Source organism: Equus przewalskii, chromosome 10, assembly GCF_037783145.1.
Source record: "Equus przewalskii isolate Varuska chromosome 10, EquPr2, whole genome shotgun sequence".
Taxonomy (NCBI): domain Eukaryota; kingdom Metazoa; phylum Chordata; class Mammalia; order Perissodactyla; family Equidae; genus Equus; species Equus przewalskii.
In genome coordinates, this window is record NC_091840.1 from 23,105,437 (window position 1) to 23,131,027 (window position 25,591).

Below are 25,591 nucleotides of genomic sequence, written 5' to 3' on the forward strand. Positions count from 1 at the left end.
GGAAGGCAGGAGGACTTGGCTGGGTGCTTTGTGTACACTATTTTGTTTAAGACCCAAAACGACCTACCAAGTGCAGGTTTTATCACCCCATTTTACAGATGAGGAAACTGAGGCTGAGAGAGATTATCCAATTTGTCCAACATCACCGTCAGTAGGGTTCACTCTCAAGCTTGTATGACTCCGACCCTGTGCTCTTTTATTGCTGTGATATTGCAGTGAGGGTTTCTGGTGGGGCTGTGTCCCAAGGGAAGGGTCTGCTCAGCCCTGTGGATCGCAGGGACTCAGGGCATTTAAACATACCTTTCTCCCTCCCTCCCTCCCTTCCTTCCTCTCTCCCTCCCTTGCTTCCTCTTTCCTGTCCTTCCTTCCTTCCTTCCTTCCTTCTTCCTCCCTCCCTTCCTTCCTCTCTTCCTCCCTCCCTCTCCCTTCCTCCCTCAGTCCCTCCCTCCCTTCCATCATCCACATGCACTTACTGAGTGTTTGCTCTATGTCAGGCACCTGGAGCCTACAGATGTTCAGGCAGCGGTGCTATGTCGGGATCAGGGCTGGGGTGGCACATGTAGCATTTGAGGCGAGAGGGAGAGATGTCAGGGATGCACTGGGAAGACGTGACGTCTCGTTAGACTTGAAGGATGAACAAGAGCTCATCAGGAGAAGGGTTTGTTTATGGAGCAGAGTGGTCCTGGCTATTTGAAGCCCCATGACCAGAGAGAGCAGGGCTGGGTCCTGGAGAGGGCTTTAGGGAGACAGGGGGCTGGAGGAGAGAGCAGGGATCTGGTCACGAAGGGCCTTGAATGCCTGGTGGGCAAGCTGAGCTGGAGGGCTGTGGCGAGCCGGAAGCAGGGGAGGGATGGAATCAAGTTTGCCCTCTAGACGGATGCTCTAGTGGGTGTGTGGGAGACTAGCTGGAGGGCATGAAGGGTGGAGGCTAAAGTAGCTACTGGACTGAGAGGTGGCTCTGGGACTGGAGTGGCAAGCTCGGGTGATGGGTGGGATGAGGGTGTCTTGGCCCAGGTGCTGGGGTGGCGCAGTCTGGCCTCTTGAAGTCGGCACATTGCTTCCTGCCCCAGAGCAGGGCAGTGGCACGTGAAGGGAGCAAGGGCACTACTGCTGGGCCGCCCCCCTGCATCCCAGGGGACACAGTCTCCCAGGGCAGCTCCCAGAGGCCTAGTGGCACCCAGTGAGCCCAGCTCACAGCCACTCCAGCCCTGGGGCCGTCCCTGCTCCTTAGGAAACAGCCTGAGGGTGCCTGTCACCTCTTATTGCACTTTCTGTGGTCTGAGCAGACCCCAGAGCCAGGCTGCCTGAGTGCAAATCCTGCCACGGACTACTTGTGGGACCTTGGGAGGTTCCTTAACATCTTTGTGCCTCAGTTTCCCAGTTTGTACAATAGATCTAAAACTAGCTCCTCCGTCATGGAGTTATTGTGGGGATTAAATGTGTTAATGTGTTTAAAGCACTTGGAATAGTGCCGGCACATTCTCTCAAAGTTTGCTGTCATTTTTATGATTACTGTTCCTATTGTGACATCCCACTAGATTGGCTGCTACTTGGGGGCATGGGTGAATGGATGGATGGATAGATGAACAGCGTGTGCTCTGGAAGCTGCTTGCCGTCACTCACCGGCTGGTACACTCGCACGCAGAGGCGTGGAATGGGTGCTGGGGAAATGGAGCTCTCCAACAAGAGTGGCTGAGTGTTGGGTAGGTGTGTAACACATGCGTGAGCATGTAGAGAGGAGAACCAGGGCATTCAGACAAGTCTGTGTGTTTGTGTGTGCATGCACAGGCACGTGGGCCCCTGCACACACACGTCAGCAACCAGCTGTGTTGGCTCCTTCCATGAGCTGAGGGGGTGATGTCCTGTCCTAGCCAACTGGTTGGGGGAAGGGTGGCAGGGAGACAGATGTGCTGTCGGTGGGGAGGGCAAGATTCAGGGCTAGGCAGGGGTAGGGCAGGCTCCTCGGCGACCTCCTCTCCATCCCTCGCCTTGCTCTCCTTCATGGACTTGCCTCTGACCCCGGCCCTGAGGCCTCTGGTTATAAAGCTTCTTCTTTATGTTTCTCGCTCGGTGGTCATGGCAGCCTGTGCCATAGGCATGATTTTAGTGATGAGGAAACTGAGGCTCAGAGAGGTAAACTGACAGGTCCAGGGTTGCATAGCTTGTGGGTACAGGGGTCCCCTCCCTGACCCCACCTCTGACTGGACCCTCTTTCCCTGCCCTCTCCCCAGGCCTCAGGCCCCCACCACCCAGGTACCCTCCTGTCTCAGTTGCAGGATTATGATGCCTGCAGATCTCCAGCATCCCTTTCCAGGCCAGCTCAGCTCCTCTGCTTGCTCTGCACATGTTCCTTTCCTGTTCTGGCTCCAGCCCAGGCCCGAGGGCTGCTCACAGGAGGACCTGGGGAGCCAGGCAGATCAGCCCGGCACAAACAGTTCTGTCTCCAGAGGCAGCTGTGGGCCCCACCCGAGAGGGACAAGCAGGCCCTGGCTTGGGGTCTGAGCCAGGGGCAGGCTGCCTTCCTAGCACTGGGCTCAGGTCCATCTTAGCCAGTGGGCATCTTGGGGCAGGGGTCTGGGGATTGCCCTTCTCCCCACCTTCTCCAGAGCATCTGGTTGAGATTAGGGGCAGAGAAGTGAGAGGGGGCCGGCAAGGGTCCAGCAGGCACCAGGAGCCAAGAATGACTTAATTGGATAAAATGTCTAATGACAAACCAGGGCCCCACAGCAAAGAGTCCTGGCCCCAGCCCCAGGCCTGGTCTTGGCCAAGCCTTGTCTCAACTTCTGTCCTTGCTGGCTCCCAAGAGTTACCTCCAATATGGTGTCCTCAATTATGCAGTGATTGAGCACCTACAGTTTGCTAGACACTGAGGATGTACATTTGCAGAAGGCAGGGAGAGTCCTGGGGGACCTCGAGTCTACCAGGGAGATGGGCAGGTAGTTACGAGGCCAGGAGAAGGGGCTACATCCAGGAGCTCCGGGGAGTGGGTGGGGGCAGGCTGAGGCCGAGAGGGCATCTGACATAGGGCAGGGCCTGAAATGGATGCAGATGGCAAGGAGTATCAGACCCAACTCTCTGGTGGTCTGTGTCCCATAGACACATAGTAGGTGTGACAATTGGAGTGACAATATAAGACACATCTTTGGGGGCATGAATCTTTCTAAAGTGGAAAAGCATAATTTATATGTCATTTAGGGTAAACTTAATGACCTAGAGGAAACTAGAGAGAACATCAAGTCTAGGAATGGCTGCTAAATGGCCTGTGTGCGGCCGCTTTCCAATCCTGTGCCCATGGCAGTCATTGCCAGTTGATCATGACAGTCTTTCCTGCTAAACACAGAAGAAGGCTCAGAATTTGTCTTCATTAGAGTGCTAATCAAGAGTGTCACTAATCGACTAGAGATGGCTTTTGAGATAAAACCTATTCACCACCCTTGATGGTGTCTAAGCTCTTTGTTTCATGGGAAAAGTGACTTGCCTGAGTGTTTGCTGGTTGTGCTAGAACTAAACAGTGGTCCCCACTATGGAGACATCTTGGATTGTCGCAACCTGGGGGGAGCTGCTACTGGCATCTGGTGAGCAGAGGCCAGGGATGTTGCTAGACATGTTACAATGCCAAGGACAGCCACCCACAGCAAAGAGTTATCCAGTCCAAAATGTCAACAGTACCAAGGTTCAGAAGCCCTGAACTGAAAGAACTCTCCTCTCTGACCTCTAGTGCCTGGAGTCCGCTGGAAGTTGAGATTATGTGCTGTTTCTGGCAGAGAGATAAGGAACTGGCTTGGAATGTTCCAGAGCAATGCTTCTCACCCTTGTCTATGGAATTAGGTCCAGGGCATCTCAAAAGCTCCCCTGGGGATCATTTAAGAATCCTAATGCCCAGACCAGACCACAGAACAATCATATCAGAATCTCTGGCAGGGGTCGGGGGGGGGGGTGGGATCCAGACATCGGGAATTTTTAAAGCTCCCTGGATGATCCCAGTGTGCTGCTGAGGTTGAGAATAATCACCCCTTTGGAGGTTTGAAACTTGTCTTCACCGCTTTGTGACCTTCACTGTGTGACCTTCTTTAACCTCTGCTGCTGATTCCTGTCTGCACAATGGAGAGCATCGTGTCTGCTGTGGAGGGCCGGGTGAGGGCTAAAAGTGCTACATGTGCAGACTGCTTAGTGTGGAGCTCAGCACATGGCTCTCAGTGCATGTTGGGTGTCACCTGTCCTGGTAGTCAGTGTCCCCAAAGTCAGTGTTGGCATGGGGTCAGGGCCTCTGCAGAGTAAGTGGGCTGGTCCCCTTCCTGGACCTGCTCTCTGGACTGCCAGGACTCAGCTTTCTGTCCCCTTCTCCCAGGTAAGGATGCAGATCGAGGCTCTGGATGGGCCACCAAGGGGACCACGCAGGGCTGGAATCGGAGAGCCCGAGAGAGCCCTGGGCAGGTGTCGGAGCCGGACAGGACCCAGCTGAGCCAGGACCTGGGTGGAGGCACCCTGGCCATTGACACACTGCCGGATAACGGGACCAAGGTCGTGGTGAGTGCGGGAGGAATGTGGCAGGGGAGGGAATTGGAGGCTCGTGGGGTGGGGGGAGCTCCCCCAGTATCCCATGTACATGTGTCAGACACATAAATCACATATCCTTTGGGGTTGGCCCTGGAGGTCAGCGTGGAGAGAGGGATCCCAGGGAAGGGGACGGAAGCAGGGCTCAGCCTGGGTCATAAAATGTTAGCATCTCAGAGCTTCATAGGCTGCCTACCTCCTTGTGGACCCAGAGAGGTGGAGAGACTTGCTCAAGGATGCACAGCATGTCTACAGGCTTCTTGACTCTGGGCTCTTCCCTCCTAGGGCCTCCACTAAACCTGAACGAAGGTGGCATTATTAGTCCCCTCCAGCTGCCAGCTCGGGCCCCTCCCCCACCTCATTTCTGCACAGACCGTATGGCCCCAAAAGGTTAATGGTTGCAGAGGCTCGGGCTGCTCAGCCTGAGGGCAGAGCACTCTAAGAGGAGAAGGCAATTAGGGTGAAGCTCCGGGGAGAAACTCCGCTGCCTGGGGCACTTCTGGGAGGGGTGGGGAGGGGGGCCAGGGAGGGAGGCAGCGCCGCCCTTGCAGTGTCTGGCCCTGCTCTCTAGCTGGCTTTCTGGGGGGCCCACGGGGGCCTCTGTGTCTGTGGGTGAATCTATAATTACGTGTCTGTGTCAGCGAGAGTGTGTTTGCACATGTGTGAGGGTTTTTGTGTATTATGCACATTCACCTGTGTGTCTGTCACATGGGCTGCTTGAGTGTCTGTGATGAGTGAGTGTGTGTGACTGTGTGAGTGTGGCCATGCCTGTGTGTGTAAGCACCTATGGCTGTGAGTGAAGAGGGTGGGTTCTCAGGATGCAGAAAAACTGTGAAACAGGAAGCAACAAAAGGATGTGCTTCTCGGCATATGTTTCTTTATTTTATGTTTTAATAGCGACTCTTTTAAAATCAAAGAAGTGCGTGCAGATAGTCAAAAAGGTCAAATAGTGCTAAAAGCAGAAAATGAAACACAGCAGTCCAGCCCACCCACCCACCCTGGAGACCTGCCCACCCCTCGCTCAGAAGGCGCCACTTCAGTCTTTCCTCCAGGCAGGCCGTTGCCTCCGTATTTCTAAGTAATTTGCTTACACTGCTGCCTCTTGGTTAATCTGTTTAGACCTTATCTGTTGACTGCCTGTGGTGTAGATGAAGATTTGCCATTTATGTAGTCCCCCAAGTGTCATTTTATGCTCTCAATATTTTTAAATCCATGTGCTTTGCTTTGTATCATTATGATCATGTAAATATTGTTCACCAGGAACCCGAGCAGGGTAATAACATTGTTGACTTTCTTGTATAATTCCTGTTTTTCCTGAATCCTCCCCTCCACCCCCACTACTGTGTAGTTTTCTGTACTTACAATGGCATATATTCATACACATCCGTTAGCCTCAAATACAATTTTTGTTGTGGTCAAATCTGTCAGCTCTTTTTTTTCCCCGGAAACCCCTCTCCTGTTGTCCCACTCCGACATGGACTGGCTGCTCGCCCACCTGCCCCACAGCCATCCTGGACCCCCCCCTCCTTCTTCATCCTTGGAGCCCCCGTGCCTCTCTCCTGTGCTGGACCGACGTGTTCTCCTGACCGTGGGTCTTCTCTTTCCTGCCCCACTCCTTGTTTGTTTGGCTTCCTGAGGAAGGTTACACAGGAGGACAAGCTCTTCTGAGAGCTTGCATGTCTGAAAATGCCTTCATTCTATCCTCACACTGGATTGATGGTTTGGCTGAATATAGAATTCTAGACTAAAAATAATTTTCCTTCAGCAGTTCGCAGGCATCTCACTCTTGTCTTCTGGCTTCTGATGTCACTGTTGGGAGTCTTGGTGTCACTCTTATGCCCCATCTTTGTGTATAACTGCTTTCCCCCACCTCTGGAAACTTCCAGGCTGTTCTCTGTAACCCCAGCTTTCTCAAAGTGCGGGGATGGGCTCTGCTCTGGCTGTTTCTCTCACCGCGCTGGACATTTGATGGACTGTTTCATTCCAGAGTCTTAGATTCACCACTCTGGAAAGTCTTCTTGTTTTATTTCTTCGATAATCTTCTTCCTACCGCATTCCCTTCTTTCTACATTCCCCTTGGTTAGATGTCCATCTCGAGAATTGACCCTTGAACTTTCCTCTCTCTTCTGCTGTCTACTCCTTTTGCATCGTTTGTTGTTTATTTGTCAGTTTGCTTGTTACTGTTGTTGGTGTTCCACTTTCTGGGAGATTTTCTCAACCTCATGTTCTTAATGGTACTTGCTTTTTTCTACTATCATAATTTTAATTTCCAAGAGCTCTTTATTATATTCTGATTATTTCTTTTTTTAAAAAAACTCTTTTTTTTTGTGGTCATGGGTATATTATATTCTCTCTCTAAAGATATTTTAAATTTTTAAATATTTTTTTTTTCCTGCTCTCTGCGTCATTTCTGTCTTTCTTTTCTTGGTGGGGGAGGGTCTAATGCAGGGACAGTTTGCGTCGGAGTTGGCAGGGTGAAGGAAGACGACAAGGGATGGTGAAGCACTTTAGGAATAGCAGCGGCACGGAGCAGTGCAGACCTCAACCCCTGAGCTGGCCGGGAGGGTGGTCAGCCAGCGGGAGCCCCCGGAGGGACCGTTGCGCAGGAGCTGTAGCAGTGTGGGTGCGAGAGGGACCAGTGCCAGCCCGCAGCCTGGAAGGAAGGGAGCAGGGTAATTTTTCTGCATCATTTCCATGACTGATTTTTCCTTTGACCTCAGGCTCTGACATGGCTTGGCACTGTTACTGGTCCTGTCTCTGTTTAAAATTTTGATATTTCCTTCGTCATGGATTTTTCTGCATTCATCTTCATTTTAAAATCTTGCATTAAAATATTCTCTATCTTGATGACTGAGTTTGTTGGTGCTGCCTTAAATGTTGCACCTGAGGCCAGGGTGTCTCTCACTTCACCCTAACCCCACCCTGAGGAGGAACTTCAGAGGACGCAGCCCCACCCGCTTCCCGTTCTGCCCTGTCTTCTCCATCCTGCAGAAGCCAGGAGCTGTGGTGGGAGGGTGGAGTGGAAGGCCAGGGCAGGAGAGGTACCTGAGTGAGGGGACACTAGAGGCCCCCCCGCCCCCAGCTTTGTTGGGCCATCAGTTAAAGAACTGATACTTGCTCTGGCCAGACGCCATGGTCAGAGGAGCATGTCCCGGCCTGTGCAGAGAGGACCTTGCGGAAGAGAGCTACAGAGATGCAGCGTTCTGGAAGCAATTGTGTGTGGGCGTTCAGAAAGGGCAGTGGGGATCATTAAGAGCTAGTATGGATTCAGTAACCCCAGAGCTTAAAAAACAAGACAAATTCTCGGGCTCCACCCTGAAGACACTGCAGATGGAGCCTGGGAATTTGTTTATTGAACCCCCATGTGATTCTGACGGTTATCTAGCTGTAGAAACTTCTGATCTGTAACATGTCAAACCAATTTTAAAATCAGTTGCTAGACTGACCACCAGAACATGAGACTTTCTATGCACCACGTGGCTGCACTTGACCACAAGACTTTCACCATCTCCGGGGTTTCATGGCCCCCTCAGCAGCCACACATCAAGAGTCCATGTGAAGGAGCAAGGCCACCCTGGCAGGAGGCCCCTCTGAGATCCTGTGGGCTGCCTCCAGCTCTGCCCAGAAGATAGGAAGGATCAGATGTCCACATCAGACTTCTGTCTTAGCTGGAAGAGAGGTCAGATGTCAGATCAGGAACCGGAAAACCTCCTGGGCAGGCTGAACGAGGGTCGGCCTCACACTCGATGAAACTCCCAGAATAAATACAAATACTGGTACTGAAGTTCAAAGCTGGGTGGGAAGGATGTGGCTTATCGGCAGTTCATGAGGAAAAGACTTGGGGCTCCTCACTGCCTGTGGGCTGAGGATGAGTCAGGAGTGTGAAGTGGCTGCCAAGGACGGAGGTGGGAAGCCAGCTGTGTTAATGGAAACCCACGGAAACCCATGAAACCTAGGGACCAGGGCTGGGACTCTGGGGTTCCTGTGGGGTATTTCTTGGCCTGAGCACAGCTGAGGGGCTTGTGTCCCTTGGTAATGGCTATCTAGGGACCAGAGGAGTCCAGAATGGTTGAGGGAGTATGGGGTATTTAGCCTGGTATAGAGAAGGTTCTAGATGTGGCTGTTTTCTAATAGCTGCAGGGCTGAGACTGGGGCAGAGGGAGGAGACTATTTTTCTCCATAGCAATTATCCCTTCCTGCACTGAATTATCTATTTATTTGTTTATATGGCCTGTCCTCCCTGGAACCGAAGCACCGGGAGACCGGGGACTGTTTTATCCCCGTTGCCAGTGCCCAGCAGATGGAAGGAGCTCCTTCTGTGAAGGAACAAAGGAAGCAGGGATTTCCCCATCCCCAGAGGCCTCCAAAGACAGGGTTGTGGAAAAGAAGAGGTTGCAGCTGGGGTGGTCATTGCACACAGTGGCCTCTAGGACCTCAGCTCTGCTGACTCTCAGGCCCCCACACACAGAAGAGGACTCAGTGCTTACACGCGCCCGAGCATGTGTGTGCACTCCCGCCACCCGCGTGGGCTCGTGCCCGAATCCTCAGATGGGCCTGTGCTCCATCCCGGCTCTGCCTGGAAACCCTTCAGCCTTGCACTGAGCAGTGTTCAGTCGGGAACGCTGATGGTCACCCCCTTCAGCACAGCCAGCCTCAACACCACCCCACCTCACCCCGGGCTGTGTGCCCACACTGACCTGAACAGTGGGCAGCCTCAGCCCCTTGGGAGCCCTGCCAAGGGGCCCAGAGATGCCTGCTTCTCCTGCATCTCTTTTTTTTTTTTTGAGGAAGATTAGCCCTAAAGGTAACTACTGCCAATCCTCCTCTTTTTGCTGAGGAAGACTGGCCCTGAGCTAACATCCATGCCCATCTTCCTCTGCTTTATATGTGGGATGCCTACCACAGCATGGCTTTTGCCAAGCGGTGCCATGTCCCCACCGGGGATCTGAACCGGCAAACCCCAGGCCGCCGAGAAGCGGAAAGTGCAAACTTAACCACTATGCCACCATGCCGGCCCCTCCCGCATCTCTTTTTTAAAAATTTAGTTTAATTTTAATTTTAATTTTTGGTCAGTGTCTCTCAGAGCTGGGGTCTCTGGTTGGAGGAAACCTGATCTAGACAACAGCTTGGCAGCAAAGGGCGGGGCACGAGGCGGCTGGGGAAGGGGACGCCTCAGCCAGTGTGAATTGGTCCGTTGCAGAGTTTTCTTGGGTCTCAACAGGAAAACATTTCCACTGTTTATCCACATCACAGCCTGGTTGGTGCCAACAGGAACCAGGATCTGGGTTCTTCTGCCCTGGTGCCATATCAAAGGACCGAGGGCCTGGCAGGTGGGCTGCCATTCCCTTTGGCTTCCCCCACACCCACCCAGTGCCACCTTATCTTCCTTCCCGGCTCCCCAGTACACCCTCCTGGCTGTGGCTTCCCTTCTGGCTCAGACGCTCTGGCGCAGCTCCCTCACTTCGGCCCCTCTGCCCAGCCCCCATCCCAGGCCTTCTCTGGACCCGCCCTCTCTAACCATCTTCCCTTCTCGCCCCCTCTGACTCAGTTCTTTCTTCCCAGTCCATCAGCCCAGCCCCCCTGCCCAGCCTTCCCTACCCAGACCCCTGCCCAGATCCCTTGACCACCCCTCCTGCCTGGATTCCCTGCCCAGCCCTCCTGCTCAGCCCCTCTGCCCAGACCCCCAGCTCAGGCCCCCTGCCCAGAACCCCAGCTCAGCCCCTCTGCCCAGGCCGCCAGCTCAGACCCCTTGTCCAGCCCCCCTGCCCAGCCCCCCAGCTCAGCGCCCCTGTCTAGTCCCTCTGCCCAGCTCCTCTGTTCAGCCCCTTCTACCCAGCACCCGCCGCCTGGCCACCGTGCCACAATGCTCCTTCCAGCTCAGACCCTCTTGCCTTGGAGCCTTTGAGGCTTCCAGCCTGCATTCCCAGGGTGAGCTGGCAGCTCCAGGGGCTCTGGTCAGAGCCATCTCCTTCGGTTTCATTCTCATACCCACTGTACAACCACATCCCAGTGGAAAAAGAACTCTTGTCTGGACTCAGGCTTTCCAGAGATTTTCCCCCAGACCAATCCTGAGGCCCTGGGGAAGCTGGGAATTTTGAGGCAGAGGGAGGGGTTGGGAGAGCCACAGTGCTAAGTCAGAGACCCAGGGATATGCCACGGTTTATTCCCCAAGAGGCTGGAAGGAGGAGGCCTCAGACAAAGCTGCTCTTCTAGCCTGGGGATTTCCAAATCCTAGTCCAAGTTTTTCTCGGTTCTGTGGTTCACATCTGAGACAGAGTTTGGGAGGAACCAAGTTTAAGAGCATACAGATTTGGAGGTTCCCCCTGAAATGGAATAGGTTCACTCCGAAAGAGAAAAGACTCCCTCCTCCCACCCTAGTCCTCCCTCGGCCCAGCTCCCCTGAATTCCTCTCCTCTCTGGCCCAAGCGAAACTTCCCAGCTTGTCCTCCACCATGGCAGGCCCAGGGAGGCTGAGGGCCCTGCAGCGAGGCAGGCATCACGTCCTCCGAGACAGTGGGGCACGAGAGGGACAAGTGAGTGAAATACCTGCCTGGTTTCTACCACCTCTCAAAGGAGGCAACACCCAGAAGGAGACCTCCAGAAGGCCCCCTCCCCAGATCTAAGCGCCTAGGGGAGATGGGACAGAGAGACACGTAGCACGGACGCATGAGGAGCAAGCAGTGCCCGTTGAAGAACCCATCATGCCGGAGCCCTCAGGGGAAGGGATGCAGTGAGGAGGCCCATGGGGGAAGACTTCTGGGTGTCAAGCGTGAGATGGGTGGGACGAGGGTAAAGTCAGGAGCTGAATATTGAAGAGAGAGCAGAGATTCCGTGAGAAGAATGGGTGTCTAGGGAGGAGGGAAGTAGAGTCCCGACGTCCCGTCTCCAGCACTCTGGAAAGAGTCTGGCAGTCCTGGCCCCCCTCTTGGCCCTGGCACATACCAGCTGCATGACCTTGGGCTGGACGCTTAACCCCTCAGTTAATGAACCTGATGGCACAAGCCCCTGCTAGCTTCAGATTTCCCAAATGGGTGGTAAATACTAATCCCACGGCGTTGAAATTCAAGAGCAAGGTGTGACGAGGCACGTGATGGGTTCTCAGTCCCTGTTGTCTCCCCTCCCCCTGCTGGGCTCAGCAAGGCTCCCGGGACCTCTGCTGGCTGCTCTGCTCCAGGTGGTCCGTCTCCTATGCAGGTCCCTCCTGGTGAGCCTTTTCCTTTTCCTTGGGCAAGTTGGGTGGGTGGGTGGTTTCTTTCCTGCTTGCTGAGGTGAGATTCGCATAACCTAAAATTAACCATTTTAAAGTGCCGTGCATTTAATACATTCACACTGTGGTACGGCCATCACCTCTGTCTAGTTCCAAAGCATGTTCATCTCCCCAAAAGGAAACCCTGTACCCTTTTCTTTAAAAATATTTATTTGTACTTTTAATATATTTTTTTAAAGATTCTATTTTTTTCTTTTTTCGCCCCAAAGCCCCCCGGTACGTAGTTGTATATTCTTCGTTGTGGGTCCTTCTAGTTGTGGCATGTGGGATGCCGCCTCAGCGTGGTTTGATGAGCAGTGCCATGTCCGTGCCCAGGATTCAAAGCAATGAAACACTGGGCCGCCTGCAGTGGAGCGCGCGAACTTAACCACTCGGCCACGGGGCCAGCCCCAAAACTCTGTACCCTTTAAGCAGTTGCTCCCCACTGCTCTCTTCCTTCAGGCCCTGGCAACCATCAATCTGTCGTCTGTTTCTATGGATTTACCTCTTCTGGATATTTTGTATATAAATGAAATTATACAAATAGGACGTTTTGTGTCTGGTTTCTTTCACCTAGCATAATGTTTTCAAGACTCATCCATTTAAGGCTGAATAATATTCCATTGTATGGATATGCCATAGTTTGTTTATCCATTCATTTTGTTGATAGACATTGTACTGTTTCTTCCTTTTGGCTATTGTGAATAGTGCTGCTGTGAATATGTGTACACATATGTGTTTGAGTTCCCGTTTTTAACTCTTTAAAGGTTTAAGGGGTGTATTCCTAGGGGTGGAATTGCTGCATCATATGGTAATTCTATGTTTAACTTTTTGAGGAACCTCATACTGTTTTCCGTAGTGACTGAACCATTTTATATTCCCACCAGTAATGTATGAGGGTTCCAGTTTCTCCACATCCTGGCCAACACTGGTTATTTTCCCTTTTTTTTAGTCATCCTAGTCAACTTATAGTCATCCTAGTGGGCGTGAGGTGGTGTCTCATTGTGGTTTTTCTCTGTGTTTCCCTAATGACTAATGATGTTGAGCATCTTTTCATGTGCTTGTTGGCCTCCTCCTCTTTGGAGGAACGTCTAAGTCCTTTGCCACTTTTTTTCTTTTGTCCGGCTTTTTAATTGGGTTGCTTGTCTTTTTGTGTTGGGCAACTTTCTTAACCCCTCTGGGCCCATTTCTTCATTGTCAAATGGGAATGCTATTGTCTATGTGTAATTGCAAAAGTGTTCTGCAGTAATTGACATAAAGGGCCTGCACAGGGTCAGGAATGATAAATGTTAGGTGACTCTGAATTAGGCTCTGGTCTAGGGTGACTAACCGTCTGGGTTTTCTGAGGATGGTTCTGATTTTAGCACTGAACGACCAGCATCCTGGGAAATCCCTCAGTCTCAGAAAAACTGGGGCAGTTGGCCACCCTACTCTGGTCCCAGGTACGGTAGGTAGTGTGTATCCTTGCCATGCCATCCCTCTAAATCTCAGTTTCCTCATCAGTAAGGTGGGACTGAGAATGCCTCATAGAGTTGTTAGGAAAATCGGTGGAGCTAATTGGTTGAAAAAGTTAACCAGAAAGGTCTCGGAAGACAGAGTCGTGCTTTTCCCCCGAGATCTTACCTGGAAGTACCTAGGAAGTACCTAGGAAGGATCCTAGCAACAGAAGGGGATTTCCTGGCCTGGAGGCTTCAGCGGCTACTCTTCATTCCCTCACTACTGCTCAGAGTATGGTAGGGGGGCGACCGCACTGGCAGCGCCTGGGGGCTTGTTAGAAATGCAGAAGCTTGGGCCCCTGAGACCGGCAGAGCCAGAGTCTGATTCCCAGGTTGTTCGTGTGCACGTTACAATTTGAGAAGCACTGCTTCAGGCCCAAGGCTTTGAAGATGGGAAATAATCCAGGATATGGAAAGTCCATCAGGAAATTCATCACAGTAGTGTTTATGAGAGCCTAAAAATTGGAGCTACCTAGATGCCCAACAATAGGGCAATGGCTAAGAAAATTGTGGATTTTCTTCTGAGTAGATGGCCGTGAAGCCATTATAAATGATGGTTAAAAGACCCTGTTCAGCATCAAAAACTGCTCTAGGTGTCATGAAACATGACAGAAACAGTCCACACAACTGGATGATCAGCAGGATTCCAGCCATGTGAAATTATACACATACGAAAGAGACGAGAAGGAAATCTGCCAGCCTGGGGCCAGAGGAGGGGTGGGGGAGGCCCGTTTTTGTTTTCCTTTTTCCTCGTTGTCCTCATTCTCTGTGGTTATGTGACATATATTTCTGCTATCAAAACCTCTGGTTGGCAGATACTCCTCCAAAAGCCCACGTGATGAGTCAGTGTCAGGATAAGATGATCCCTCCAGTGCCATGAAGTGTTGGGGGCATTAACAAATGCTTCGTCTGGAAAGCCAGTCCACACCCTCTTTCCAAGCCTGGTCCAAACCCCCGCTTCCAGGGCCTTCTTTGGTGAGGCTCATTCACCCTGACCCCTCTTGACCCCTGGCACTCAGTGCCAATGCAAGTGCCCCTTTGTCTAACCTGGGTCCCAACTTTCCCAGGTTAGACCAGGGGACCGGCTTTCTGCACTTCTGCGCTGAGGAGTGTTCTCTGTGGGTTTATTTCTGCCCGAGGCTGAGGGCGGATGGAGGTTAGTGTGTGGAGACAGGAGGTAAGGGAAAATAATAACAACAAGTAACGTTAAAGGAGCCCTCCCTGAGTGCTGGCCTCATTCTATGGCCTTACGTTTAATCCACCCAACAACCCCAGGAGGCAAGGTATGCTGGAACAGAGAGGTGAAATGCTTGTGCAAGGTTGCACAGCTAGTGAGTGGCAGAGCCAAGACAAGAATCCAAGTCTTTCTGCTTTTGGAGTCCTTGGAGACAAAAACGAGTGACACGTTGGTCCAGACAGAGGGTGCTTCTTGATTTTCAAACTTTATTGTGCAAAAGAATCTCCTGGGAAGCTTGTTCAAATGCAGGTTTGGATCCAGCAGGTTTGGGGATGGGCCCCAGGATTCTGCATTTCTAGCGAGCTCCCAGGTGATGCTGATGCTGCTGGTCCCTCGGGTACGCTTTGAGTAGCAGAGATCTAGAAAATGTTCCTGTTGGTGTTGTAAGGCCTCATGGGATGGTGGGGGCAGGGAATGGGGTGCCCCCTCCCCCAGGAATCTGGGCAGCACCTCCTGGGTTGGACCCAGCTGCCTGGAGCGCTGTCCTGACAAGCCTGGCTGGCTGGCTAGGCCCCTCCAGCAGGCCCTGCAGGGTGCCCTTGGTTGCTTGCCTCGGCATTTCCACCTGCCAGTTGGCTGGCAGGTGACGGGCCGATGGTGACAGCTTAGCCAGAGTTCCTGTCCAGAAACGTCTTGAGCTCAGCCAAGGTAAATGCTGCCCCGCTGTCAGAAATGAAGTGCCTGGCAGGCTCTGGGCATGAATAATGAGGCAGAAGAGACATTGTAACAGCAGACATTTCCCATGGAGCTGGGGCTGGTCTTGAGGAGGCAGCCTCCACGATGGAGACCTCTCCTGGAAAGGTCCAACAGAATCATCATAACGGTTCCAATTACCAAACGCCTACTGTGGACCAGGCGCGCTGGGCTGAGAGCTTTACATTGATACATTTTGTCTAATCCTTTCAAGAACTCTGTGAGAAAGGTCACTGATGGCCAGAGGGAAGGGTAATATTTGGCTCCAACTATTATGGAATGGAGCCAGTTTTTCGAGCTTGGGTCTGTCTGAGTCCACAGCCCCTGCGCTTGATCCTGCAGCCGTGGTTTTCAAATTGCACTCCAGGGAAGGCTAAGCGTTCCCAGAGGTGCTTCACGGGCTGCTGGGGGATGGAGGCTGGAGAAGTCCGTAGCTACAGGCCGGGTTCCAGGCCCTTCTCTTCCCTTCCCCTAGAGTGGCTTTACTTTGACGTGATTTATGTATCGAGCTTCCTTGGAAGATTAATTGGAAGAAAGGATTTCATGGCCAAAAATATTTGAAATCCAAATCATGCTGCCTCCCAAAACGACTGTCGGTTATTGACTAGGGCTTCTTGTGTACGTTTCAAGGAAACGTAGTTCCCCCTGGGGGCTTGCCAAGTGGTCTGGCTCGTGCTACACTCCCTGACCCTGTGCAATGTCAGGTCACTCCATCATAGCTTCTAGCCTCCCGTCCACAGTGTCTGGAGGGCTGCCCTCTGGGGTAAAGGGACTGTCCCACAGACAGCAAGTCAAATGTGGTGACTGGCTGTGAATTGGGTGAATTCCTCGGGCGACTTCACTGCCAGCACAGCCTCTAAATCCTTTTTAAGAGACGTAGCTTACAGTGAAGAAGCCCTCGGATTGACTGGCCTGAGGAGGCGACTTGGGACCTTATATTAATTAGGATACAGATTCAGCCGTTGTAACAAATGCCCAACTCGCGTGGCCCTTAGACGCAAGCGAAGTTTATTCTTCTCTCGCATGGAATAGTGTGAGCACAAGTAAGCAGGGGTTGATGTAGTATCTCCATGGTGTTGGGGACCCAGATTCCCTCTACAACATGTGCCTTCCGTGTTGTGGTCCAAAATGGCTGTTTCAGCTCCCACCATCACATCTGCATCCTAACCAACGGGAACTGAGCAAGGTGAGGGCCCCCCATTCCTATCGAGGGCAATCATTCTGCTCATCTTCCATTGGCCAGATGTAGTCATGTAGTCACACTCAGCTGTAAGGAGGGCTGGGAAATGTAGTCTAGCTGGGTGGTCATGCGCCAAACTGAAACCAGGAGGTTCTGCTACTGAAGGAAGAAGGGGAGAATGTTACTGGTAGACATTGATCAGTCTGCCGTGGGTGGACTTCCACCAGCAAAACTGCCGGTGTCGGTGGCAGCGTGATCAGGGACCTGCCGTTGCAGATGGGAAGCACCCCCAAGATCGGTGAATTCCAAGCCCCGTGACTGTTTTCCCAGGTGGTCAGTCAAGAAGTCAGCAGTGATTGACTCTGTAGAAGAAAAAACACAGCAGCCAGTGTGCTGCCAGGGAAAAGTTCTAGAAATTTGGTTTCTCACTTCCCTCTTCCCATTCAGATTCTCACTGTCTGAGCCTCTCTGATCACCCCATGAGCAAGACTGTTTTAGTTTATGCCTTTTGGGTTCCGAGGAGCCGTTTGAGCTGTCTTGGGAGGAAGGTTTATAGTGAGGGTGCAAGGACCCATCATGGGATTGAAGGGCTGGAGATGAAGGGCAGCCTGACCTCAGGGACCCTGAAAGCTGTTGGGAACCAGGGCTGCTTTCTCTGTCTCTCCGGGCCCACCTCAATTCTTGTCTCTTTGTCACTGTCCAGCATATATTTCTTGAAGCCAGATGCATGTAAGATCTTCCTTCCTTCTATGGACCAGCAGTCACACTTAGGACAATGCCCTGATGACATCAGTCACCCATGTTCCACACTTGCTGCCCTATTGGACTCTCAGTCCCTTGGTCTAATACATTTCCTCTGTGTTTAAGCCGGGAGGAGCCAGGGTTTCTCTTCCTTGCCCTGAAAGCATCTTCCTTGCTAGTTTCACTTCCTCAGGGAAGAGCCTGAGGAATCAGGAGACGCCTTCCTGTGTGCGGGATGTCCCAGCTATGAGATTGCTTTCCATGGCCTGAGATTCCCAGAGGAGGCAGCTAGTCCCTTCACGAGTGGTTTTTGTGTCACTGCCATCAGCGATGGGAGAGGATGCTGTCCTTGTCAAAGCCACACTGCACATTCTCAGCACAGCCTCCGGCACCATCGGCTGTGGGATCCTGGTGCTTGAACTCATTTAGCAAGTGGATCCCTAACACTCACCATACGCCAGGTGCCAAGCCCTGTGCTAGGTAGGTGCTAGGGGTGAGGAGATGCACGTGACACAACCTCTGAGCTCTGTGCTCCATAAAGGATCCACACTGCTTCTTCTGATGGGAGAGATTTTAAAGATTTTATTTTTCCTTTTTCTCCCCAAAGCCCCCGGTATGTAGTTGTATATTTTTAGCTGTGGGTTCTTCTAGTTGGGGCATGTGGGATGCCGCCTCAGCATGGCTTGATGAGCAGTGCTATGTCTGCACCCAGGATCCGAACCAGCGAAACCCTGGGCCGCCGAAGCAGAGCGTGCAAACTTAATCACCCGGCCACGGGGCCGGCCCCCGAGATGTGAGAGATTTTAACCAGTGACTGATAAGTGGTCCAAGTTGCCTTCCAGGGGGGCAGTTACTTAAAACCTGAGAAACAGTGGACAGAGGAAAAGTCATTGTCTTTGAATGAGAGTGACCTGGTTTCAAATGGTTATGTGGGCTTCAGTTTCCCCACTTATAAAATGGGACTAATTTGAGTCCTCACGTCCCAGGGTTGTCATGCAGTGACACATTTGAAATGCCCAGCACATCTGTCACAGCTCTGCAAATGCTGGCTTCCCATCTCCTTCCTCCCCGTCTCTCAATCCCGCCCTCACCACCGACTTCGTTCTGGGAAGTCGTCCCCTCCTCTCTGGCTGCAGTTTGGCCTCACTGATCACCACGGAGCCTCCAAGCCTGGAGCTCTGAAGAGATACAGCCCCGGCTTCACTGTCCTGGAGGTAATCAAAGTCACCAGGACAGCTGCTCCCCTGGGGCCTGTTTGGACTTGTGGCAGATTCCGCATGGCACTGCCCCTGGGGCAGTCCTTCCCCGGGCAGGCCAGCTGCACTTGGCACTTTTGATGCCTGAAGCAGGGCGTCGGCCTGACCCCCTGGCCCGAGCAGGGACTGCAGGTGTGGATGCCCTCGCTCTCCCAGGGTTCTGCTGACTTGTTGGAGAGAACTTCGGCTGCGAGTTGGAGGCAGCAGCTCCTTTAATTTCTGACTCTCCTTGAGTCAGCAGAGATGACAACTTCATGTCAGTTAAGAGGTGCCGTTGGAGGGCTCCTTGGAAACTATTCTGTCCCAGGACCCCCCCAATGGCACATGGCCTGGCTTGTCAGTAGAGCAGCATGAGCTGGGGCTGTGGACCGTTTGTCCTTCATGGGGAGCAGAAGACTCAGAGCAATGGGCTGGTGAGACGCGTCCCCAGGTCCCCCACCCTCTGCCTCTTGGGCGAGGCAGCAGGAGACAGGTGAGCGTCCGCTTGGGCTGCACGACTGCAGAGCGTGGCTTCCGTCCACGGCTCTCATTTCTGACGCTTGGAGGTTTGTGAAACTCTCACCAGGCGAGTCCTGGGAAGCAGGTGATGGGAACCAGACTCTCCTCCAAACCTGCAAGCAGCTCTTTTAAACACAGGCTGCTCAGGCTCCTGGGTGGCAGTATTCAGTTGGCTCCCACCGTACCTGAGTGCACCTGCTCACTGTCTGCGACCGTCCTGCTGTGTTTGGTAACACCATCCCGTCCTGGTCACCAGGGTGCATGTGGTAGCAATAAAACAGGCAGAGGATGCGCAGGCCTTCCACATACTGTGCTTTGTGGTCATTCACTCATCAACACGTCCTCCAGCTGAGCACACACTCTGCGCTTAAACACCATAGGTAAAGGCTGACCTCACCTATGAGGAACTTACGGTCTTACAGGAAAGGCAGGTGTGGAGATGACAAGTCTGAAAGCCAAGGGAATCATCACAAGTGAGCAACCCGTTGAGAAGAAGCCCGAGGTGTAATGAGAGTGAATGGGGGCATCAGGGAGGCATTCCTGAGGAAGTGACTGCTGAGCTGAGGCCTGAAGGACGAGGAGAACTCGGCTTCTGGATGGAGTGAGAAAGAGGTTTTCAGGCATAGGAGGTACCAACGTCCTGAGGCAGACAAGCACTGGTGATTTCAGGAACTGAAAGAAACTCAGTAGGGCTGGAGCACAGAGCCAGACTACCATGCATCAGGAAGGATTTGTGCCTGTGTGTAACAGAGGGCTGAATCCAGGGACTTAATGAACATCCCTCCAGGGTGTCATCAGGGACCCAGATTCTGTCCAACTCTCCACTCCACCATCTTTAGGGTGTGACTCTTGTCCTTATCCTCACAAGATGGCTGTTGGAGCTCCAGCCATCATATCTACATTCCAGACAGGAATAAGGAGAAGAGGAAAGGTAAGAAGGACCAGCAGTCAAATCTGACCTCTTTCAAAAGGCACCAGTAGAACCTTCAGTTTATCTCATTGGCCAGCCTGTGTGGTACCCCTTAAGACATCCAAGGAATGAGGTTTTTCAGCTGGCTACCTTGCTACTTGCTACAAAATCAATGTTCTGTTAATAAAGAAGAGGGGGAAATGGATGTTGGATAGACATGTCCAGAATCTGCCCCACAGGGCCTTGTAGGTCATAGTAAGGAGTGTGACCTTTATTCTACGTGAGCTGGGGAGCCACAGAATGCTCTGTGCAGGGTGGTGACAAGGAATGGGGAACAACTCAGAGTTGCCTCACTTGAGCCACAGCAACACACACCTGTGGGCGTGTGTACTGGCTCCCTGGGGCTGCCATAACAGATTACCATGAACTAGGTGCCTTGAAACAACAGAAATTTCTTCTCTCACAGTTCTAGAGGCTAGAAGTCCCAAAGCAAGGTGTCACCATGGCCGTGCTCCTCTAAAGGCTCTAGGGAAGAATCCTTCCTTGCCTCCTTCTAGCTTCTGGTGGCTCCCAGCAATCCTTGAGGACTTCCATGGATGGCGGGGGCTGTTTGCAAGGGGTGGGGATCTTCACTGGGCAAGTAGGGGGATAAACTGAGCATTGAAGGAGTAGGAATCTGCCAGGGGGAGAAGGCCAGGAAGGTCATTTCTGGCAGGTGGACCAGCATGTGCAGAGGCATGAGTGACCACCAGTGGCCTGGTCTGGTGAGTGGGTGCACAAGGGTACACAGGGGAACCAGAGAAGAGAAGCTAAAGAGAAGGCGGAACTGACTCATGGTGAGACCTTGCATATCAGGCTGAGGTTTGGGTTTCATCTCGAGGGCAGTGGGAGCCCCAGATGGCTCGTGAGCGGAGTGATGCGACCTCGCACATGTTTTAGATTTGTTGACGGCTAGCCATACTGGGGCTGGGTGGAGGGGCAGGAGTCTGGAGGCTGGAGGGGAGGACAGGCAGTGGCAGTGGGAAATCTCCACCAGCCCCACACCCCCGCCATGTTTCTTTCTGCTCATCTTCCCCCAGCCCTGCGCCGACCCCGGGTCCCCAGAGTGCGTCACTTGTCAGAAGAGCAGACTCTGCCTCCTGGCGGGTGGGGAGAGCGGGCATCCCTCGTCCCTGCTCATGCTGGGTCCAGGGCAAGGGCTGGCTGGGCAGCTGGCAGGTTGGCAGGGAGAACATGGTCTGCTCTGCTGTGTCTGCTGCTACTGCCGCTGGACAGCCTGGTTCATGACCCACGACGCCCGGGGCTCCTCGAGGGTCAGCAACCCCGTCTCCGCGCAGCGGCCAAGCCAACCTGCCCGTTCTGCCTCCCTTCCTCCCGCGGCTGGCGCGCCCGGGTGGGCTGAGATGCTGTGACATCGCCTCCTCCCCTGGCTCTTCCGCCCTTTCTGCCAGCCATTTCCCGGCCTCCTTTCAATCCTGGCCCTAAATGCTCCTGAAGCAGGAGAGGCTTTACAGAATTAACTCCCAGCCCTCCGCATTCTGGCTTTTTTGTTTTATCCCCATGGGACACAGAGTAGAGGTTAGAAATATGTCCTGAAGGAATCCTGGCTGCTCTTCTCCCCTTTCTCAACACTCCAGCGACTGTAGTATGGCCCTGCTTTATCTCTCTGTGTGAGGTCTGTTTGCATAAGTCCCACCTCCTCCATCAGACTAGCAACTCCCCAAGATCAGGGTCTGCCTCCATCTTTAGACTGGTGGCTTCTACGATCCAGTTTTTAATTCTCCCTTAAACAGCGTACTCCCAGGGTGGGGACTGTGTCTCTCCCCCAGTCTGGGAGCTCCCTGAAGACAAGGGCTCTGTTTGTGACCCCTCAGTCCGAGCTCTGCCTTGGGTGTGCTCCGCAGAAACTCAGGACAAGCCTCCTGACCCATCTGGGAATGGCAGGGCTGAGCATGGGTACAGCAGGGTGGATTTTGCTGGGGCCAGAGCTGCTAGAGCTAGGGGCCTAGTACTGAGCTGTCTGGGGCCGAGGAGAGCCCATGGGCTCCCAAGCCTGCACCAGCCCTCTGGGGCACAAGTCCAGCACCCTGGGAGGGCGATGACTTCTTGTATCCAGAAGTCTGGGTTGGGGAGGGGCAGGTGGTTCCTGGCATGCCGGACTCCTCATGCCTCCTGTGGGGTCTGTCTTGGATGGTGGCAGGAGGACAACCACAGCTACTATGTGTCCCGTCTGTACGGCCCCAGTGAGCCCCGCAGCCGGGAGCTGTGGGTGGACGTGGCTGAGGCCAACCGGAGCCAAGTGAAGGCCCACAGAATCCTCTCCAACACCCACCGGCAGGCTTCGGTGAGTGCCCCGGTCCCCGGCAGGCTTCGGTGAGTGCCCCGGTCCCCGGCAGGCTTCGGTGAGTGCCCCGGTCCCCGGCAGGCTTCGGTGAATGCCCCGGTCCCCGGCAGTGCTGCCCTAGGCTGGGAGGCTGGGGGCCGGCCCACCCCACCTGCTAAGTGGGCATGGCTGTGGCCTGAGGTCTGTGGCCTGGGAGCTGCCTTCCAGGGGATCCCGGGAGCTTTGCCAGAGTTAGGGTGCTCACCTGTGGTCCTGGGGGCCCGCCATGGACATCCCTGTTCCCCCCACGACCCCCACCCCCATCCAGACAAGCATGGGGCAGCCCCCTGGCCTGCAGCTCGGCCCATGCTGACCCTCCCCCGTCCCTTGCAGAGAGTGGTCTTGTCCTTCGATTTCCCTTTCTACGGGCATCCTCTGCGGCAGATCACCATAGCAACCGGAGGTAAGGCTGTGTCAGTGGGGAGGGTTTGAAGATCTCAGCCAGAACTTGGGGGACCTACCTGGGGAGGTTTACCAGAGACAGGGTGGTATAGATGGACAGGGGAGGGACCCACGTTTGGCACTCTTGAAACTCCACTCTCAGGAAGCAGGGCAGTGGGTGTGTCAGAATACTTCCCTCACATCAGCTGACTTGCTTGTATGTGTGTGTTTCCCTCTGGGCCGGCTCAGGCCAGCGTGGGCAGTCCCAGTGTCCCTGTGGTTCTGAGTCTGTGAATGAGAGGGAAGGAGAGACTGCACTGAGAGCCTGGTTCCTGGGACCAGGCTCCCTGTTGGTATGAGGAGCCCATTTTTCATTCCTGCGCACTTTCCTAGGGAGAGGGAGAGGTGGGAGTTTGTGCCCACCTGGAGGCACAGGGAGAAACTTCTCTGGTCTGGGACCCTTTTGCTCCATACATGCCAGACCCAAAGTCCACCAGGTAGGGATGGGGGACAGAGGTCCAAAGCTTGCTTCCAGCCCCATCTGCGCCGCTCCTTCCTGCCCTTGGGGAAAAAAGCCCAAGGAAGCAACCCCTCTGGGCCATCTCTGGTGATTCGTCTGCACTTCTCCCCACCCAGGCTTCATCTTCATGGGTGACGTGATCCATCGGATGCTCACAGCTACTCAGTACGTGGCCCCTCTGATGGCCAACTTCAACCCTGGCTACTCCGACAATTCCACAGTTGCTTACTTTGATAATGGTGAGACCAGATTTCAGAGTTTAAGTCACCCAGCTCCAGGGCTCCTTTGGTCCGGCCCCTGTAGAGGAGTCCAAGGCCCAGAGAAGGCAAGGAACTTGCCCAGAGTCACACAGCAAGGCAGCCACCACACTTTTCTGTATTCGGTTTCCTCATCTGTAAGATGGAGACAAAATGCCTGCCACCCAGCAGATCAGATGAGATACGAAGTGAGAGTGCTCGGCTCTTAGTAGAGGTGAAGTAAATACCAGGGACCTTTCTTGTTTCTTACTCTCACAGGTTGTCCCTTGAGCACCCACTCCCCCACCCCAGGGAAACAGACATCTCTCCTATTTCTCCTCCTTTTCCTTTCAAGGGGTCAGGATAGGCAAGAAGGAAGGGTCGTGCCTGGGCTAGGACATGATCAGGCATGGCATCCGGGGGGCTGAAGCAGGGTCTTCTGCTTCCTCCCAAGCTTGGAAGCCAGGCTACCAGCTCCTGCCTCCAGTCGAATTTGCAGACTGCCTCCATCGTCCCTAAGGGACCTGACCTGTGGCCCCTCCACGCCGGCCACCATTTCTGCAGGGCCCTGCTCCCTGCACTACCTCCCCGTTCAGCCAGGTCTCTGCTCTTCTCCCCAGGGACTGTGTTTGTGGTCCAGTGGGACCACGTCTACCTCCAAGGCCGGGAGGACAGGGGCAGCTTCACCTTCCAGGCAGCTCTGCACCGTGACGGCCGCATCGTTTTCGGCTACAAAGAGGTGAGGGGGCCCAGCTGCAGAGATGGCTGGGTCTTGGGGCCTTTCTTTCACTCAGCAAATATCTGTAGAGAAGCAATGTGCCAGGCCTGGGGCTTGTGCTGAGGTGCAGCCGTGAATAAGGTGGCTGCGGGCCCTGCCCTTGTGGAGCTGTGAGTCTGGTTGGGAAGATAGACAGAAATTGCAGGAACAAATGTGGAATTGCCACTGTGACAAGTGCTCGGAAGTGGAGAAGCTGGGTTCCAGGAGAACCCTTCATGGGGCTCTTTATCCGAGCAGGTGTCCAGGAAGGGTTTCCTGAGAAACAGAGTTGAAATCTGCAGGATGCATAGGAGTTAAGGAAGCAAAGAGGAGAGAGAAATGTGTTCCGGGAATGCACGAGCAAAGGTTCTGAGACAGGACAGAGTGTGGCTGGAGGGGGAGGAGCAAGATGGGGCAGGGGAACAAGCAGATCTGCCTTTGACTAAGGTCCATGTGGCTTCAGAGTAGAGACAGATCGTTGGGGGCTCAGAGGAAATGCTGGGAGATAATTTATGAGAGGTGATGCCAGCCTCGGGTAGATGGAGGGCGATGGAGAGAACTGGAGAGACAGTTAGCAGGCTAATTAGCAGGATTGGGAGATGTATCAGCTGGAGGAGGGGAAATGAAGGAAAGGGAGGGGCCGAGGGTGATTCCTAGTTTTCTGGCCTGCGTGGAGGTGCCATTCACAAAGATGGAGAAAAGGAAAAGGAGCTGGTGTGGGGAAGACTTGGAATTTGGGTGGGGGCCCATTGGGTTTGAGATGTCTTGGAGTCCTCCAAGAGGCAACGCCAAGCAGGCAGGTGGGTCTGGGGCTCAGAGGGAGGTCTAGGTTGGCCCACGAGGGTTTGGGGGGTAATGGAGCCTCTTCTTCCTGCTGCAGATCCCTATGTCAGTCCTGGAAATCAGCTCCTCCCAGCACCCCGTCAAGGCAGGCCTGTCAGACGCCTTCATGGTTCTCAATCCATCCCCAGAAGTACCAGGTGAGTCCCCAGGGATCCAGCGGAGACGGGGACTGGGTTGGACTCAACTCACACTGGGCAGGCTGGTGGGGAGTGGATGGATGGCGAGAGTCGAGTGGGAACTAAGGGGAGAAAGAGGGCATGGTGAGTTTCCATCTTTCTCTGTTAAAGCAGAGGAACCATTTTTCCCACTAAAATCCCCCATGGGAGGCACCATTCTTAGTGTTAAGAGGAAAGGGAGCCAGCGCCCTTCCACTCAGCACCACCCCCCTTTAGAAAATCTCCAAAGACACTGAAGTAGGGTTTATGGGTCCTCCCAGAACACAACCCTAATGCCCCCCACCCGGGTGATGGAAGGAGCGTCACAGGGGGTTTCAGGAGACAGGAAAATCCCGTTTCTCTCCCATCCCCCCAACCTGCATCCCCCAGTTTCACTTCCAGGAGGCAACCTGGCCTGCTAGGCTATTTCTAGAGCTACAAGCCTTCAGGGAAGTATGTATACGTGTATTTAACACAAATGATGGCATATGCTGTCTGTCCTCTG

At 53.6% G+C, this 25,591-nt stretch overlaps 1 protein-coding gene across 3 annotated transcripts in view; it reads left to right on the forward strand.

Moving 5' to 3' along the window:
* Positions 1-25,591, forward strand: part of PLXDC1 (plexin domain containing 1) — a 55,442-nt gene that overhangs the window by 3,579 nt on the left and 26,272 nt on the right. For all 3 annotated transcript variants that reach the window (XR_011523012.1, XM_070560508.1, XM_070560509.1), the window contains exons 2-7: positions 4,349-4,527; positions 22,012-22,155; positions 22,528-22,597; positions 23,212-23,334; positions 23,952-24,070; positions 24,969-25,068. Coding sequence is in view for 2 of the 3 variants with exons in the window: in XM_070560508.1 (XP_070416609.1) it covers positions 4,349-4,527; positions 22,012-22,155; positions 22,528-22,597; positions 23,212-23,334; positions 23,952-24,070; positions 24,969-25,068 (735 nt within the window). In the remaining variant the exon portion in view is untranslated. The remainder of the gene's footprint in view (positions 1-4,348; positions 4,528-22,011; positions 22,156-22,527; positions 22,598-23,211; positions 23,335-23,951; positions 24,071-24,968; positions 25,069-25,591) is intronic.